The sequence below is a fragment of the Bubalus bubalis genome, chromosome 11 (assembly GCF_019923935.1).
Source record: "Bubalus bubalis isolate 160015118507 breed Murrah chromosome 11, NDDB_SH_1, whole genome shotgun sequence".
In the NCBI taxonomy this organism is placed as follows: Eukaryota; Metazoa; Chordata; class Mammalia; order Artiodactyla; family Bovidae; genus Bubalus; species Bubalus bubalis.
In genome coordinates this window covers 15,888,919-15,906,985 of record NC_059167.1, presented here as the reverse complement: position 1 = coordinate 15,906,985, position 18,067 = coordinate 15,888,919, and the positions used below count along the sequence as shown (strand labels likewise).

At 51.5% G+C, this 18,067-nt stretch overlaps 2 protein-coding genes across 3 annotated transcripts in view; one reads left to right on the top strand and one right to left on the bottom strand.

Annotated features, from left to right (window-relative positions):
• Positions 1-18,067, bottom strand: part of TGFB3 (transforming growth factor beta 3) — a 33,275-nt gene that overhangs the window by 10,562 nt on the left and 4,646 nt on the right. The window contains exons 2-4 of one of the 2 annotated variants that reach the window (XM_025295176.3): positions 12,895-14,106; positions 3,861-4,024; positions 3,236-3,365 (exon numbers count right to left, since the gene is read on the bottom strand). In XM_025295176.3, coding sequence (XP_025150961.1) covers positions 3,236-3,365; positions 3,861-4,024; positions 12,895-13,372 — 772 coding nt within the window. In that variant the 5' untranslated portion in view covers positions 13,373-14,106. The remainder of the gene's footprint in view (positions 1-3,235; positions 3,366-3,860; positions 4,025-12,894; positions 14,107-18,067) is intronic. The other variant, XM_006052860.4, reaches the window with a different exon arrangement.
• IFT43 (intraflagellar transport 43) overlaps positions 15,909-18,067 on the top strand; it is a 107,028-nt gene continuing 104,869 nt past the window's right edge. Inside the window, exon 1 of the mRNA XM_025295177.3 lies at positions 15,909-15,957. The gene's annotated coding sequence lies outside the window, so the exon portion shown is untranslated. The remainder of the gene's footprint in view (positions 15,958-18,067) is intronic.

Sequence of the window (18,067 nt, the reverse complement as noted above, 5' to 3'; positions counted from 1 at the left end):
CCAAGGAAGATGCCCACCCAGTCACTGAGACACAAAACAGTTGTGTTTTCCCAGTGTGCCCCTGTCCTGAGCCGAGGCACTGGGTGTGCTCCCCACCCGCCCTGCTCGGGGAGGCCTGGCTCTGCACACAGAGAAGCCAACACATTGGACCAATTGCACAAGAGGGTGGGGACTGGGCCCCCAACCCTGGAGAGGGCTCCAGCTGGCTCTTAGCCCAGAAGGGAACTGGTGCAGAGCAGGCTCTCTGATGTTTGCTGAACTAATACAAGACTGGACCTGTGACTCAGTTTCCTCACAGTCCACACCGCCGACTCCTCCATTTGCAGTCCATTTACCACTTTGTTTGGGGCCAAGAACCCTCAAGAGACTCAGAAACTGCAGAGTAAAGGTCTGTGTCTGACTCCCCCGAACACGGGGTGGGCAGCATCTGCCGGAGTGGGAACGGAAGGTTCCAGGGAAGAACTAACCTCAGAATTGGCAGCGGTGTGGATGGTGGGTGGGACACCCATAGGTTTTATTACGAAATTATCTTTTTTGATGTCTCAAGGAGGATGGAAATCATTCTCAATGCAAACTTCTCATTGAGTTCTGCAGCTGTGAAAATAAGAACTCTAAGTGCCGAGGGCTTCAAAGAAATCCAGGTGGAGCTGATCAGAATCAGACAGGGAAGCTGAGAGATGAATTTCCCCGCCTCTCTTCTCTGTAGCCATGTTGAGTTCCAGGCTGAGTCCCATTTCTCACGGTGCTGCCGTCAGGTGATGCGCCTGGGTTCTCCGAGGTTTCCTCCTTTCGTGTGCAGCTGGGGAGATCCAATGGGGTTCCCGGTACCCTTGGAGCTGAGGCAGGACCTCCAGCCCACCATCTGTCAGTTCAGCCACCAGGTTATGCCCCTCAGATGGGAGCCTGCACACTCAGATGCCGAGAGAGCCCAGCAGGTTATGTGAGCAAAGTGAGCCAGTGCGTCATGCTGAACTGGGGCTGCCAGCCTCACTCGTGGAGAACACTGGGGAATGGTGGGGCCTGGGGTGACATGAAGACCACATGCCCCACCTTCAAGAGGTGGTCCTACTCATCTCTGATGGATCGTTACCCATTTGTCAAGAAAAGTCAAATGTCTAGGTTTTATGTGAAATCTCCGGACATTAATTAAAACTGTTATGCTATGCTAAGTCACTTCAGTCGTGTCCGACTCTGTGCGACCCCATAGACGGCAGCCCACCAGGCTCCCCCGTCCCTGGGATTCTCCGGGCAAGAACACTGGAGTGGGTTGCCATTTCCTTCTCCAATGCATGAAAGTAAAAAGTGAAAGTGAAGTCGCTCAGTCGTGTCCGACTCTTAGCGACCCCATGGACTGCAGCCTACCAGACTCCTCCATCCATGGGATTTTCCAGGCAAGAGTACTGGAGTGGGGTGCCACTGCCTTCTCCGTAGAAACTGTTAACCGCTAGTTAAATTGAAAACAATACGTAGGCCAACATGTTTGTGATCTCTGCCTTCGAGCATTAACCCTTAACTTCCTAAACCATCGAGGAGGACAAGGAAGGCCCCACCTGTCCCAGGGACTCTGGGTATCCATATGTGGGTGGACTGTGGAGCCATGGCAGCTGATGAAGGCAGAAAATTCTTCACAAGAGGGATACAAAGAACAGACAGGACTACCTTAGGTGCCCTCACCCCACTGAGCACAGACCAGGAAGTGCCACCAAGTAAAGAAGAGGAGAAATTAGTGGAGTGTGATGCCCTGAGTCCCCAAGACTGTTAGTCAGGAAGTTCAAGTTCTAATCCAGGCTCAAAGACTGGTCAAGCCACTTAACTTCTCTGGGCTTCCATTTCCTCGCCTGACCTAATAGAAGCTCACTCTCCCATAACGGGCTTCCCAGGTGGTGCAGCAGTAAAGAATCCATCTGCCAATGCAGAAGGCATAAGAGGGTTCAACTGCTGATTTGAGAAGATCCCCTGGAGTAGGAAATGACAACCTATTCCAGTATTCTTGCCCAGAAAATTCCCTGGACAGAGGAGCCTGGAGGGCTAGAGTCCATGGGGTCGCAGAGTCAACACAACCGAGTGACCACACACAGCACTCACATAATGAGCTGAAAACTTGGAGGTTCTCTGAACTACAATGGATATTTAAAATGGCTCTGTGAGACATGCAGGGAAGGTGAGGAAGCAGAACCAGTGGAGGAGAGATTTGGACCATAGGAAGTCTGATATGCATACTAGACAGCCCTACTTGTATGACTGACTACCAGGCCTTTCAAACTTAATCAACAAAATAGAACCTACCTCCAAACCTGCTCGTCTCCCAGGCCTCCTTATTTCAGTACGAGTTACCATCTGGGTGTTCAGTCCCAAATCTTCAGAGTCATCTAGACTCCTCTTCTGTCCTCTCACCCCACACCTAATCAGCCCAGTCAATCCTATTGGCTCCGCCTCCAAAATACAGAACCAACCCAAAATACAGAGCAAACTGCCCCAGCCAAAGCCCACAGCGCTCTCACGTGGGTTGCTGCAGTGGCCCCTAACCTCTTCCCTTGACCTCATGACAACCAGAGGATCTTAACCAAATCACCTCACCCTACATTCCCAGCCCTGCTTGTAACCCTCCCAGGACATCTCTTCACACTTGGAATAAGTTCTAACGCCTGACCACGGCCTGGCGGGTCCTATATTTTGGCTCCTGGTTCTCTCTGAGCCCCTCAGCTCCAGTCACACCAGGCAGTCTGCTGCTGCCAGAACAAACTGAGCCTGGGTCTCATTGCTTTTGCTTTAGCACATCCTTTATCCTGACCTTCACAGACTGGCTCTTTCTCATCCCTCAGACCTCAGTGCACCAGCTCCTTCTTCATAGAGACTCCCGCTGAGCATCTGATGACGGGCCCCACCCAGGCACTAGCACTGCGCCCTCTTTCTGTTCTTCCTGGTTCATCACCGTTGGAAAGTCTTATTCCTCAGCATTTATTTGTTCACTATGTGTCTCTCCCACCAGAACAAAAGCCCCATGACATCTGGGACCCTGCCTGTCTGGTTCACTGCTGAATCCCCAAGGGCCTGGCTTGGAGCATTTACTCAGTATCGGTTGAATGAAGGAATGATGGACACACAGCAAGTTAATGGCTAAGCTGGGCTTTGAACCCAGATCTGTTGTCTCCCCTAGTGCCATCCCCTTCCCTGTGTCATGAAGAAAGAAGGGACCAGAGGTTCCTTCCAAAATGTTCATCCTGAGTCAACCTACCTCTCCGCAAGAGCCATTCACGCACAGTGTCTGTGACGTCGAAAGACAGCCACTCGCCAGTGCCCCGCGTGGGCAGGTTCTTGCCATCGATATACCGCTGCTTGGCTATGTGCTCACCCGGCTGGAGGATCTACGGGGCAGAGGAAGGAGTAAGTCCCGAGGCCAGGACAGGGCACCTGAGCGTCACGGTGCAGCAGGATGGGAAGGGGAACAGGAGCCAACTAAGACTTCTGAAATGCTCTTTCGAGCTCCTCAGTTAAGTCTTAATCCTCTTAAGCAGCAGTCCCCAAACTCTGCCACCCGGGACCAGTTTCATGGAAGATAACTTTTCCACAGATCGGGAAGGAGAGGGGTGGTCTCGGGATGTTTCAAGCGCATCACCTTTATCATGCACTTTATTTCTAATCTAATGCCGCCAGCCGCTGATCTGACAGGAGGTACCGGTCTGTAGCCCAGAGGTTAGGGACCCCTGTTCTTAATGACAGACACAGGTACAGAAACTAAAGCTCAGAGAAGGCGGGATTCATACCCAGGCCTGCTGCACTCCGAGCAGAGCACAGGCTCAATCTGGCAAAGAAACTGACTTCTACCCCCCACGTGGTGTCTGTCCTGGGAAGAGGTTCACCTGGAAGAGCTCAATCCTCTGCTCGCTGCGCTTGGAGGCAGGGTTGGGCATCCGAAAGACCCGGAATTCTGCTCGGAACAGGTTGGTTTCGTTTTTCTCCACTGAGGACACGTTGAAGCGGAAAATCTTGGAGGTGATGCCTTTGGGGCAGACGGTCAGGTCATCTAGGAGGCAGAGCATTGGGGGAGGGGGGAAGCACAGTGTGAGCAACACCCATGGGGACAGTGTGCTGCCAGCAGACACTCATCAAGGGGCTGGGGGGCCCACCTGTGACCGCGATAGAGCCTTGAGGCCTCAGACCTACAGGTAAGAAATGGGAGGGAAATTCTCGGTGGCGCGGAACCATACACAGGCCTGATGGAGAAGCAAGGCATGGAGCCCCACCCAGGACATGGCACTGACAACTGGCCCCTCCAACCCCTTGTCTCATTATCTCCACTCTGGCAGGCTGTCCAACCTGCTTTCCTACTCCTTTAAAAAAATACAGATTCTCCAACAGCATCAGCAATTTCCCCTAGGAGTTTAATCACTGCATAGCTAGCTGATTCATTCACGCCTTTGTTCATTCAAGCATTTATTCATTCATCAGACGTGCATTGAGCAAATGCTACATGCCAAGCACAGGCTAACGCTGGGAAGCAAAAATGAATAGACAAGGGAACTCCCTGGTGGGCCAGTGGTAAAGGATCCACTGTCTACTAAGGCAGGGGACATGGATTCAACCCCTGGTCAGGGAATTGAGATCTCAGGTGTCTGGGGAGAAAGAAACTAAGCCCGAGCTCTGCAACTATTGAGCCCACGCGCCACAACCAGAGAGCCCACGCGCCACAGCGAAAGATCCCACACGAAGCGATGAAGATCCTGTATGCAGAAACAAAAACCCGACACAGTCAAATAAATAACATTTAAAAAAATGGACAGACAGGGGCCCTGCCTTCAGGGAGATTAACATTCAGAGGTGGGGCTATTAACAGAGGTTGTTTAGTGCATGGACCAAACAACAGGACCAGAGAGAGAGCAGTAAGGGCCTTTGGAGACGCTTGGAAGTCCCTGTAAACAGGTCAGAGGAGGGAGAGAGCGATAGAAGGAGAGGAAAATGCAAGTGAGTAAGAGGGACCTGAAGCAGCCAGGCTGGAGCCCATGAGACAAGGTCAAGACAGTCGATTGGGATCTACCTGCGGGGAGGCTGAAATGTCAGACCAAGGGGTTGATTTTATATCATGAACAGTAGGGAGTCATGGAAAGTGACACTTTAGCTCTAACAAGATAGCACAGGAGTGGCAAAGAGCCCATATCTAGAGCCTGGCAGACCCCCAGATGCTTCTTCATTGCATGAAAGCGGGTCCATCACCATTGGCTGCTAAGGATTATTTTCCCTGACTGCACACGCTATGCCAGCCTCTGCACCCTGCTGGCTCCTGCACCTCTGTCCACAGATAGAAGACAGCACATGCTCTTTCCCACTCCTATCAGAGCAAGACAAGGGAGACAAAAAGATCCTGCCTTTTCTTTACAACCCCAAGGTCTGAGCAGCATTAACACCCCAGAGAAACACTTTCTACACAAAGGGTAACAACAGCCAGAACTTGAAATTCAAGCTCAGAGACCCAGATTCCACACATAATGAACATGGCTGGAACAAGCCCATAATCACCCCAGGGGTGGTTTAGGAAGTCATGGACAGGGCGGGAGGATCAGAGGCCTGGACACAAGCACACGTGCTACTGAGCTTTAGGAAAGGATGAGTGAGTGTTTCTGGAAACTGCCATCTGGTGGGTCTGACACTGGCTCTTAGAAAATTAATGGAACAGATGTTGGGAAAACAAATGTGTGAATGCCAGTTAATGAAGCCCTGATTAATAACTGGCTCTGAAAGAATGAACACTGCCAACGATTCCCCTAAACCATTTCAGATAGAACCAGAAAGAGGGATCATGATGGCAGTTCAGTTTTTGAGTTTGAAAGTCTGTAATCCCCTGGATATAAGTAAGCTCCTCACAGATGTGAGTGTTGGACCATAAAGAAGGCTAAGCACTGAAGAATTGATGCTTTCGAACTGTGGTGCTGGAGAAGACTCTTGAGAGTCCCTTAGACAGCAAGGAGATCCAACCAGTCCATCCTATAGGAAATCAGTCCTGAATATTCATCGGAAGGACTGATGCTGAAGCTGAAACTCCAATCCTTTGGCCACTTGATGTGAAGAGCTGACTCATCTGAAAAGACCCTGATGCTGGGAAAGACTGAAGGCGGGAAGAGAAGGGGATGACAAAGGATGAGATTGGTTGGATGGCATCACCGACTCAATGGACATGAGTTTAAGCAAACTCCAGGAGATGGTAAAGGACAGGGAAGCCTGGCGGTCTGTAGTCCATGGGGTTGCAGAGTGGGACACAACTGAGCGACTGAACAGCAAAGCAACAAGACTAGTACCTCCAGTAACTGTTGCAAGAGGCGATAAAAGGTATCTCAGCACAGTGTGCACATTGCTATAAAAAGGAAAAGAGAAACAAGATAGCCTGAGCCAGTGAGGTGAGTCAGAGTGGGGACAAAACAGTGGGGAGCCAGGAGATGGGGGAATGAGAAGCCAAGAGGATCTTCAGGACACCCTAGTCACCTCTCTTTCTTTGTTTCTTCCAGTTCATCCATCAGTTACTGTTCCCCAAGATAGACTCCTCTTGGTGGGAATTTCAGGGAGATTTCAAGGAAGTGGGAAAGGTCATTTTTAACTCCTTAGGATCTACAGATTTCTAAAAGACTCAGAAGGAATGTTAGGGGTCCTCTAGTTCCTCAGGGAACTAGGAACCGGGCTTCACAGCAGGTGGTGAGCAGCAGGGTGAGCTAGTGAAGTTTCATCTGTTTTTACTGCCGCTCCCCATCACTCCCATTACTGCCTGAGCTCCACCTCACTCCCATCACTCCCTGTCCGTGGAAAAATCATCTTCCATGAAACTGGTCCCTGGTGCCAAAAAGGCTGGGGATGGCTGATCTAGTACAACCCACTTCAGATGAAGAAATTCATGCCCAGAGGGGTCTTGGCCAGGGTGACACATAAATTAGTTGACACACGCAAACTGACACTAGCAAGCAAAGCTCAGACACAATCATTAGTGGGAGAGAAAATAAAATGTAAACACAATCTCCTTGACCATTAAATCCACTGAATACTAACAATGCCTTAAATATTTCATGGAATGAGCCAGAGTATAAATAAATAAAATGTAATAACACTCTCTTACATTTCATAGAACGTCTATTAACTCACCTGACCCTCTAATGATCCTTGAGGAGAATAAGTAAAATTTACCATTTTAAAAAGAGAAGCATGAACATCAGGAAGGTTAAATCACTTTTTCAAGATCACTCAGCTGAGGGCTTCCCTGGTGACCCAGTGGTATAGAATCCGTCTGCCAATTCAGGAGACACGGGTTCGATCCCCGGTTCGGAAAGACCTATGCCTTGGAGCAACAAAGCCTGAGCCTGCGCTGCAGAGCCCAGGCACCGCAACTCCTGAGCCCACGCGCTACAACTACTGAAACCCATGCACTCCAGAGCCTGTGCTCTGAGACAAGCCCGCACACCAACACAAGAGAGCAGCCCACACTCATTGCAACTAGAGAAAACCCCGCACAGCAACGAAGCCCCAGTATGGCCAAAAATCAACAAATAAATAAAGATTTTTTAAAAAATCATTCAGCTAGTAGGTGGCAGAGGTGGATTTGAACCCAGGTCTTCTAACCTCATTTACTGAAACAGAGAATCTGGAAGTTCGAGGGCACCTCAGAGATCATCTACTGGAGGGATGGTTTCACCAACAAAGCGTAGCAGGATTCCATGAAATGGGCCTAGAGTACCAACTTAAGCCTCAGACAAAAGCCAGTTCCCAGTCGGTTTGGTGATTAAGCCCTGCTTCTGCAGAACACTAGTATTATTGAAAGCTGGATGAGGGGGTCCACCTTGACAAATTAAATTATGACCAACTTTTTCCATTGCACACACAGTATATGTATTAATGGGTGCCATTTTCTCCTTTTTTGCTATAGGGAAAGAAAAATAAACAAAGAATATTCATGCAGAGTATTCATGGAAAAGCCTGGAAACAGCTGACCATGTTTAGACCGTGCATTTTATTTTTTTTAATGTTTCAGACACCTGGGCTCCTAGATGTGCCTCTGCGGTGTCCATCATTTCTGCCAGTAAAACTGCTGCCAGCTCCAATGATGGGACCACATACATCAGTGTGGCGGTGTTCCTCCACCCCAGCTGTTCCCGAGAATCACCTGGAGAGTTTTAAAAACAGATGATGCCTGGACCTGCTCTTCAGAGATTCTGATGACCTCGTTGGAGTGAGGGTGGGTCCAGAGCTTCTTTTTTTTTAAAAAAAAGACTTCCAGATGATCCTAAGATGTAGTCAGGATTGAGAACCATGGTTTATAGTGCTCTGCAAAGGGTACTGTGGCATCCAGATGCCCTGCAAGTTTGATAAACCACAACTTTAAGGATTTACCCTTTAAATGTTAACCCATTAAAATACTGTTTGGCCAATGCATCATTTTATAAAATTTTGAATTAGAAGCCACAAATGTTTTAAGCCCAGGTAGGTTAAAAACTTGGAGAAGGAAATGGCAACCCACTCCAGTGTTCTTGCCTGGAGAATCCCATGGACGGAGAAGCCTGGTAGGCTGCAGTCCATGGGGTCGCACAGAGTCGGACACGACTGAAGCGACTTAGCAGCAGCAGGTTAAAAACTGGGAAATTTCACGGAAAGATTCAGATTTTCTGCTCTTCTGGGAAGCAGTTAAGATCTAGTCGAATTGGACCCACATTGCCAAATTCAAAAATCTGCAGGAGCTGAGCAGTAGGTCCCATCTTTTCATGGGATTTTCCAGGCCCCTCTCCCACCAGCCTCCTCTATACAGTCTGTTCTCTCTGTGACCCTGAGGCCAAGTGTCCTGTGAAGTTTGTTGTGGTCCCTGTGCTGCAGCTTTTCCTCCAGATTATCTGCATCAGCTGCCTGGCTTCTGTAGGCACTTGTGTTTGCAGCCCCTCTAAGGAAGGGTCTTGTCCTCTTTCATTGAGTCTTAAGCATCAGTGCACTTACAAATCAATAAGGAGTGTGTTAAAAATACAGATTCTCCAAGATGACACTGTCCCCCTCTCCCAGAGACTCTGACTCTGTAAGGGTGGATTGGGGCCTGGGAATGGACATTTTTCACATTTACCTAACCTCTGGTCCACACTTAGAGAAACACTGACCTAGCGTGCCAAGGGCACTGGCACTTAGAACAAATGGGTTCTTTCAATAGGAAATATCTTTTAATTTTCAGAATGAACATGATCTAAAAGTAGCATCCAGAAAAGAGATGCTAAAATATCAAGTTCTCTCTTTGCTCGTGAATTCTGGTTTGGCTGGTTGTCTCAACGCCAGACCTTGGATAAAAACAAGAGTCTCTTGCCAGACACAGATAATTACAAGCCAGAAGTTAAAACAACACCTACACTGGTAAATCTTGATAACAAGGATGACAAAAGAACTGAAAAAGATGTGTGGATCCCTACCACGTGGGTCAGAGAAAGCCTCCACCCACCTCCCATAGCAAAATCCTGGGGAATTATAAAGGAATAAAATATATATAAGAGTCTTGTCTTCACTCCCCAGCAGAGATCTGCTGAATCATCCCAGACGTATATATATTGGGTAGGCCAAAAGTTCATCTGTAACATCTTCTGGAAATAGCTGAATGAAATTTTTGGCCAACCCAATAGAACTGTTTCAGCTGGAAGGGAGTTTAGAGGTTAACTTTACTGATGAGGAAACTGAGGGTCAGAGAGGTGATTTGCTCACTTCCACACAGTGTAGCTGCTTAACCTGCTTGGGATTCTTCAGCAGATAAAGAAAACGCTTCCAGGAGAATGTCTGTGGCTATATGAATCTCCCAGTCATAAAAATAGGCAGAGCTAAGAAAGAAAACACCCAGTGATCCCTCTATGCAATGTGTCACCAGGGTTACAGGTTCCTATGCCTACTTGCTTGGTCCAAAATGTGATTCATTCATTTGTGTGTGTGTGTGTGTGTGTGTGTGTGTGTGTTAGTCACTCAATTATGTCCAACTCTTTGTGATCCATGGACTGTAGCCCACCAGGCTCCTCTGTCCATGGGATTTCCCAGGCAAGAATACTGGAGTGGGTTGCCATTTCCTTTTCTGAGGATCTTCCCGACCCAGGGATGGAACCTGGGTCTCCTGCCTTGCAGGCAGATTCTTTACTGTCTGAGCCTCCAGGGAAGCCCAATTCGTTCATATTATAAACCAAACTTCTCTTGGAGCCTAAAGGTTAAAGGTAGGACTTTATATGTATTTTTACAGTTTGCATTAGTGCTTAACAGCATGCATTCTGTAGACAGAATGTCTAGGTTACAGCCCTGGTTCTTTAGGGTTGTAGCACTTAACTGAGGCACATTATAGTCTTCTCATCTGAAAAATAGGGAAATCAAGGTACCCATCTGACAGGCAGAGCCAGAGAACGGTCTTATCCTCTTTGCTCTCACCTTGGTGCCCTTTCTGTGCCTCTGGTGGTTACTCCTTCTTCCACTTTGCCCTCCAGGCACCTCTGTCTGCTTGCCCCAACTCCTGCTGCCACTTTCCTCTGAGAGTCTGTCCCACTGGGTACCCGAAGGGGCTGAGAATGATGAGATGTGGAAGGGATGGAATCCCATCCGTCCAGCAGCCAGGGCTCTGGCACTCAGACCCCAGCCCACCCTCGTGAGTTCTAGACACGCTTCCCTCTCCCCAGGCCTTGGAGGGTGGCTCTGCTCCCTCTCGGCATCTGTTAGACGTTTGCATCTGCCCACTGCCTTCTTTATAATTAGTGTGCGTTGCGCGTCTGCCTCTCTGGGGCTGGCTCAGCACCTGACCAGCTGCAGGGCGGGCCGGGCCTGCGTCTACTCAGCCTCTGTGTCACCTCCACCAGCTGCACAGTCTGGGCCTGCTTCCTGTTTGCACCTGCAAGCCTTGCTGGCATCACTCGGGTCCCATGGGGCCCCAGATCCTCCATGATATCCCAAGTAGTCTCCTGCTCACTGTACCAGGTTTCCTCGCGGCCTGATCACAGCTCCGTGGCCCCAGGGCCAGGGCCACCCTCACCTACTACAGTTTCAAGGAAGGTCCTGCTGCTGCAGCCCAGAGCTGCCCAGCATCCGTGCCGCCCTGTCCTGGAGGATCCCAGGGCTGTCCACTAATTGTGCTCTGAGTCTTTGCACACACATCCACTGGCACCTGTGTGCCCTTGCGTCTCTCTGGCTCATTCGTTCTCAGCTTGGGATTCCAGGCTGGGAGGGCCCGGGTGACTCAGAATTCCTCCTCCCTGGGACTCCTCCTCCTGACCCGGATCCTTAAGGTCCCAGTCCTTCCCTCCTGCCCTGGACTTTCCTCACACCTCTCCTGCAGGTCTCAGCTTTCTACCCTCCTCCCACGTTTGGCCACCACCTCCTGCCTTTGTGGGTGCCCAGGGTGCTGGGGGTTTATCCAGGCATTCAGCTGCTGGTACTGCTGGGAACCACAAGGCCCTGGGAGACCAGGAGTCAGCCCGGCCTGGAGGACCCCGGGCAGGGAGCACCTCCTTCTCCAGCCTCTGCCCCACACGGGAGCTACCTCCCAAGGCAGCCACAGGAAACCGGAGTGGGAGCCCCTCGCCAGTAACCACAGGCTCCTGGGCCTGGCATGGGCAAGCTCCCAGCGAGGCCTTCCACACCTTCCTCCAGAGCTGGTGCACCCCTGGGCTGCCCACTCCTCCTTCTTTCTATCCAGGTGCCCCAGCGGACCACCCTCACCTGGCCGGCACCATCCCACTCTCCCACCCCCACTCCCGACATGGCCCCCTCCCAGGTGAGCCTCGGCTACCTCGAGGTAGCCTGGCCGTCGAGGACACCTGCTGGTAGGAAAAGCAAACAGAGCTGCTCCAGAGCCCCCAGGCCTGTGAGCGGGCTCACATTCCTCCTTCCCGGGCTGTCAGTTTCTCAGCATCTGCCAAATCTCTCTCTCTTGTATTGAGGTTTTTTAAATCCCCGTTCAGTAAACACACATGACTTCCACACGTGTACAAACACACACAGACGGCTCACCCAGAAGCCTCCCGGCTTCTCGGCACAGACAGGAGCCTCCTGGGAAGACACGCTCCCAGACACATGTGCCCTGTGCACCCACGGCCACACCTCCCACCCTCTCTTCCCCTGACACGCAGACACAAAAGGGCTGCCAGCAGCCATCTACATGTCCGGAGCCACATCCTCGCTTTCCCCCACGTCCACGGGCCCGGAGGATGCCCATGTTGTGCACACGAGTCCGTCTATGGGACAAAACCGGACGATGCATCGCTGTCAAGCACACAGCCGTGTGAACATAGGTGTGTCCCCCCTCCCCCCACGCACACAGCTCACGTGGTCGCATGCGTGGCGTGGACCAAGGGCCTAAGCAATCAGAGGCTGCCTCTTGCTTGGGCTTCAAGAAGCTGGACAAGACATGAACTGGGGGCAGGTATACGCTTCTTTCCCAGAACTGGAAAAATGGAACGTGAGACGTGTCACAATGAGGTGTATACAGCAGGGAGGAGACCAAGGTTTCCAGCCTCTTGGAACCGTGTGGGCTCTCTTAGAAGAGCGCCCAGCCCTGCCCCTCTACAGCTCCGCGCGCTTCCAGTTACCTGTCTGACCACACGTGCCACAGCACAAAAACGGGACAGTGTCACTCCAAATTAAAATCCCTCAGCGATGTGATGTGAGTTCCGCTATGCCGCTCAACTCCAGGGCTCCTGGCCTCCCAGCGGCACTGGGCTCTGAGCAGAATGGCTCTGTCTCCCCCTCCTCACCCACCCAGCCCCAACTGCGCATTGCACCTCGTGTGTCCCCCAGTCCCTGGTGCGGGGCATAGCTGGGGCACCCTGCCCTGTGGTCATCGCTAGGCAACCCCCGTCCTCTGTGGAGCTCCCCACCCCAGCTCAGACCCTCCAGAGCAGACACCCCCAGCAGGGAATCTGGACTTACTGTGCTCCTCCAGCCCCTGGATCATGTCGAATTTATAGATTTCTTTGGCATAATACTCCGACTCGGTGTTTGCTTGCGTGCAGACGTCTCCCCTCTCCCCGTGCACCTCCTCCAGTAGCTCTCGGGTGCTGTTGTAAAGATCCAGGACCTGGATGGGGACACTGGCCAACCCGGATGGATCGGGGGGACTGGTGAGCCTGAGTTTGCTCAAGATCTGTCCCCTAATGGCTTCCACCCGCTTCCTCTTGATGTGGTTGAAGTCCAAGGTGGTGCAAGTGGACATGGAGAGGCTGACCGTGGCAAAGTTCAGCAGGGCCAGGACCACCAGAGCCCTCTGCAAGTGCATCTTCAGGCGGGGGCCGGGGAGAAAGGCCGCAAGGCCTGGCAGGAGGAGACCCCGGCAGTCGTGCAGAAGGAGGGAGGAAAACCAGGCGGCCTCCCTAGATCCCGAAGACTGAGGCTTGGCAAGAAGGTGCATGAACTCACTGCACTGCGAGAGCTTCAGGACTTCCAGGAAGCGCTGGCAACCCTGAGCGCGAAGAAGCCGACTGTGTGCCGTGAAGCTCTGGGTTTCTTCTCCATGTGTCTAAACAGGTTCTGCTGGGCTCTGACTTCTAGCAGGCCAGGTGGAGGGCAAAGCAGAGGGCTGGGAGGGGTGGCAAGGCAGCTGGGAGTGGGAAGGGAGCTGGAGTTTTTCCTTAGGTAAAAATAAATAGAGCGGATATCTGATATTGCCAAACGCCGCTTGGCGATGGGGAGAAAGTGGGTAATTTTAAAGAAGGAGCAGAAGGACCATGGCTGGGTCCCCAAATCAAAATCCTTGCCTTGCCCTGAAGGAGAGTAAGAAAAGAGGATGGAAAAGAAAAGAGAAAAAAATTATTAAAAAATAAAAATCACCAGTGAGTAGGTGGGGAGAGGCAGGGCTAGGCGGCTGCTGGCCCAGCTCAAGGTGGGGCGCAGCGCAACACACACTTGTCTCTCAGGCACACCATTCATGCTTTCTCTTTTGTTTACACTTCCTCGGGGGGGCTTTCTAAATGACTTTGTTCACGCTGCCTCTCATCTTCATTGGCTGGGATGTGGGCTTATGTTTGCAATTGGAAGGCAGAGGGGGTACAGCCCCTGGAGAGCATCCCCAGTTAATCCACTTGGACGCCCAGGTCACCAGCACCTCGTCTTCTCCCTCGGCCTCTGCTTCTGTTCCCTGATTCTCTTTAAAAAAATAAAAAAAAAGAAAAGACAAATAAAATAGAAGCCAGTTCACTGCACGCCTCCTCCGGAAAGCTGTTATTCCTTCTTTCTCAGGCTTCTTCCCCTATCTCTCGCCTCTCTTGCTCATGCCCTTGGACTTGGCTTTCGGATTCCCTCCCTTTCTCTCCCTCCAGCTTCTCTCTGCCTCTCCCTCTCGCTCAAGCTCCTCTCCCCCTCTCTCTCTCGCACACACTCACATGCACACACACTGCTTTCTCTATTTCTCCCTGCTGAAATTTTATACCTCCCTCCCATGACGTTTCTGGCCCCGGGGCGGGGGGCGGGGGTGGGTGGTGAGCGGCGAGGAGGGGGCGAAGAGAGGTGGAGAGTGGAGTGGGTGGGGGGAGGGACCCGAGCACCACGCAGGCTCCTTTGCTGCACGATTTTAATGTTTTAAACAGGCACAGGAAAAGCCGAGCCCATTTGAAAAATACTTTGCGAGTCCCTCTCGATCGACGTGGTAACTGAACTTTTTCTCTCCTCCCCCCTACCCCCCCGCCCCTTGGAGTCACTCCGGCTACACGTTGACTGTTTTTCTGGAAAGTTACGGCCGATGAATCCCCTCCCCTCCTTCTCCCCCAACTCCTTCGCCCTCTCGCCAGCTGTCAGTCGGTCCTCTCCTCGGCGGGTCTCTTGCTCCCTCCTAGACGCTCCCCCCTACCCCAGTCCCCCGTCCCCCGGCCTGGCAGGACCCTGGGCATGGGCCTGGGCACGGCCGCCGTGCCCACCCCTCGGGGCTGGGGTGGGAGAGGTTGACGCCCGGCCTCGGAGCGGGATTGGAGTTGGGTTCAGCCCCGCAGCTATCCTGGCCCCGACTCTTCATTGACAAGACTGTGGAGTCGGGTGGCTCCCGGAAGCTTGGAGATGCTCCAGGGGCCTTGAAAAAGGGGTGGCGTTTTCCGGCAGACCGAGGGTGCCCCCTGGCGAGGCGAGACCGCCAGTGACAGAGGCTCGGTGGGTCGGAGCCGCGAAGGTCTGGAGGGCTGGATGAGGGGAGGCTGGATGCGGGGAGGCTGGATGGGAGGGAGCTTGAGGCGGGAGGGGGAGGGAGGAGCTGGAGGGCTGCGGGAGGGTGGTGCGGGGGGAGCTGGAGGGCGGGGGCAGCTGAAGAGAGGGCTAGTGGGGGGGGGTGGTTAGGGGCTGGTTGAGGGGAGTCTGCGGGGGTGGTTGGGGAGGTGTGTGATGCCGGGAACCTCGGGAGAAGGGCTCGAAAGAGGGCGAGGAGAAACTAGACGGGGTGCCCTGGGGAACAGCCTCTCTCTCTCTCTCTCCGGGCCCCACGTGCGCACACGGGCACCTCTCCCTTCCCCGAGCCCCGCTCCGCCGTCGCTCTCGCAGAAATGTCCTCCAGATGTGCGCGGCCTCCCTCCCCGGCCGAGGGTTCCGCGGGGAGCTGCGCCAGCCAGCGCGGAGTCAGCAGTTGGCCCGAGCCCATTTCCCAGATGGGTGAGGGGAGGGTTTTTTTGGTTTTTTTTCCTCCGCCTTCGTTCCTTCTCTCAGCCTAAGTTTCTAGGTCTTTTCTCACCAAAAGTTTCGGGAGGGCAAACCACAATGCCCGCGCCCTTTCCACCCCACTGCCCGCTCACCCCCGACCACCCCACCCCGCCCCGACACGGGATAATCTCCGAATTGATAGCTTTCCAGGAAATCGGTGCTGCTCCCCGCCACCCCATCCCACTTCGCCCCAGCCTTCCTGACCCTGGATCCTAGGACATTAACGGAAAGAACGTTCTCTGCATCCCCAGGGCTGTGGTTGATCAGCTTAAGTTGAGGAAATGAAGACACAGACCTGTTTAAGAGGCTTCACTGCTTGTGAGTGGTGGAGGTGATATTTAACACGGGCTCTCTGGTTTGGGAAGACATTATTTTTATTTGCATAAGAAATGAGGGATCCTAGGTGTATGGCACCCCACTCCAGTACTCTTGCCTGGAAAATCCCATGGACGGAGGAGCCTGGTAGGCTGCAGTCCATGGGGTCGTGAAGAGTCGGACACGACTGAGCGACTTCACTTTCACTTTTCACTTTCATGCATTGGAGAAGGAAATGGCAACCCACTCCAGTGTTCTTGCCTGGAGAATCCCAGGGACGGGGGAGCCAGATGGGCTGCCGTCTATGGGGTTGCACAGACTCGGACACGACTGAAGCAACTTAGCAGCCGCAGCAGCAGGTGTAAAAAGGTTAAAGTAACTTGCGTTTGAATTACTTTTAGTTCATATAATCAGGGGGAGTCAACACTGAGATTGGGACACAGGAAGTCTATTGCCAGCATCTATTCACTTAAATGTGCTGTGCTTAGTCGCTCAGTCCTTTCCAACTCCTTGTGACCCCGTGGACTGTAGTCCACCAGGCTCCTCTGTCTATGGGGATTCTCCAGGCAAGAATACTGGAGTGGGCTGCCATGCCCTCCACCAGTGCACTTAAATATTATGCTCTATTTCCTCTGGAATTCAGCTATCACTTGAAAAATATTTTTGACACTTACTATATGCCAGGCACTGTTCTAGGCTCTGTGGAGGCAGCAGTGAACAAAACCAACCAAATCATTCCCTTAAGGACTTTACATTCTAGAAGTGGAGGTAGGACCATGGGGAAGGCAATAACTGATTTAACATATGTAAATAATGTGGTGTGATAAAAGGTAAGTGCCATGGTGGAAAATAAACCAGAGAAGACAGAGTGCCCAGGTTAAGGGGCTGTTGCAATTTAAAATCAGAGAAGGCCTTACTGAGACCTTTAAGTAAATACTTGCAAAATGGGAGGGAAAATTATTAAAGTTATATCCTTCTGGATACCACCTCTACCAATCAGAGTCCACAGGGCAGGGCTCTGACACGTGTATTTTCAACACACTTCACTGGTGGTTCAGGTGCTCAGCAAGGTTTGGAAGCCGCTATTCCAGGGCTTCTTTCTGCCCAGAGTGAGCATCTTTTGCTTTCAGGAATTTGGGGAAGAAGTGGGAGTGAAGGTTTGGAAACTGGTGGTGGTGGTGGTGGTGGTGGTGTGGCTATAAAAAGTGGAAAGAAAATAGAAATGGAGTCGGTATTGCTAAAAGAGCTCTCTAAAATGGAACCAGAAGGCCATTAAGGAAGTATGAATTATGCAAGTGTCAGCCTGAGTAAAACCTAACCTTCTGTCCACTCACTGTCCTAATGAAGGCATCCAGAAGATCTGCCAGAAATTCAAGATACTTATCAGACCCCTATCTTATAATAACTTGTGACAGCCTGTTTACTTATCAGTTGTTTTTTGGTTGCTCAGTTCTGTCCGACTCTTTGCGACCCCATGGACTACAGCACACCAGGCTTCCCTATCCTTCACTATCTCCTGGAGCTTGCTCAAACTCATGTCTATTGAGTCGGTGATGCCATCCAGCCATCTCAACCTCTGTTGGCCCCTTTTCCTCCTGCCCTCAATCTTTCCCAGCATCAGGGTCTTTTCCAATGAATCGGTACTTTGCATCAGACCCTTACTCTAAAACAACTCTTGATTCCTTAAAGACAAATATTTCCTTTCTAGCATCAGAGAACAGCCTCATGGCCTTTGCCTTTATAATCTCCTTTCCCTTCCTCTTTCCTGGAACACTCTTGATTTTACCAGAATCTGTGTCTCCCGAATTGCAATTTTCAGAGCCCTACCCCCTCAATAAAGCTCTTTATTATTTGCAGCCTCCATATTGATTACTGTTTGACAGCAATTAAAAGAAATGGGAAAATCCTAAGATTAATCCCTTCTTCCTCATCTGGCACCAAGGAAGAAGGGAACAAGGGCTTCACTGGAGCCTATATTTCATCCATCTTAGATCTTTGGCAGTGAATGTTTATTCAGGTTAAAATCTAACAGGGTATTACTCTCACTGAGAATCAGAACTCATGAGTAAAAGGTTTTAGGGGTAATCTCTAAGAGTCACTACAAGGGAGGAAG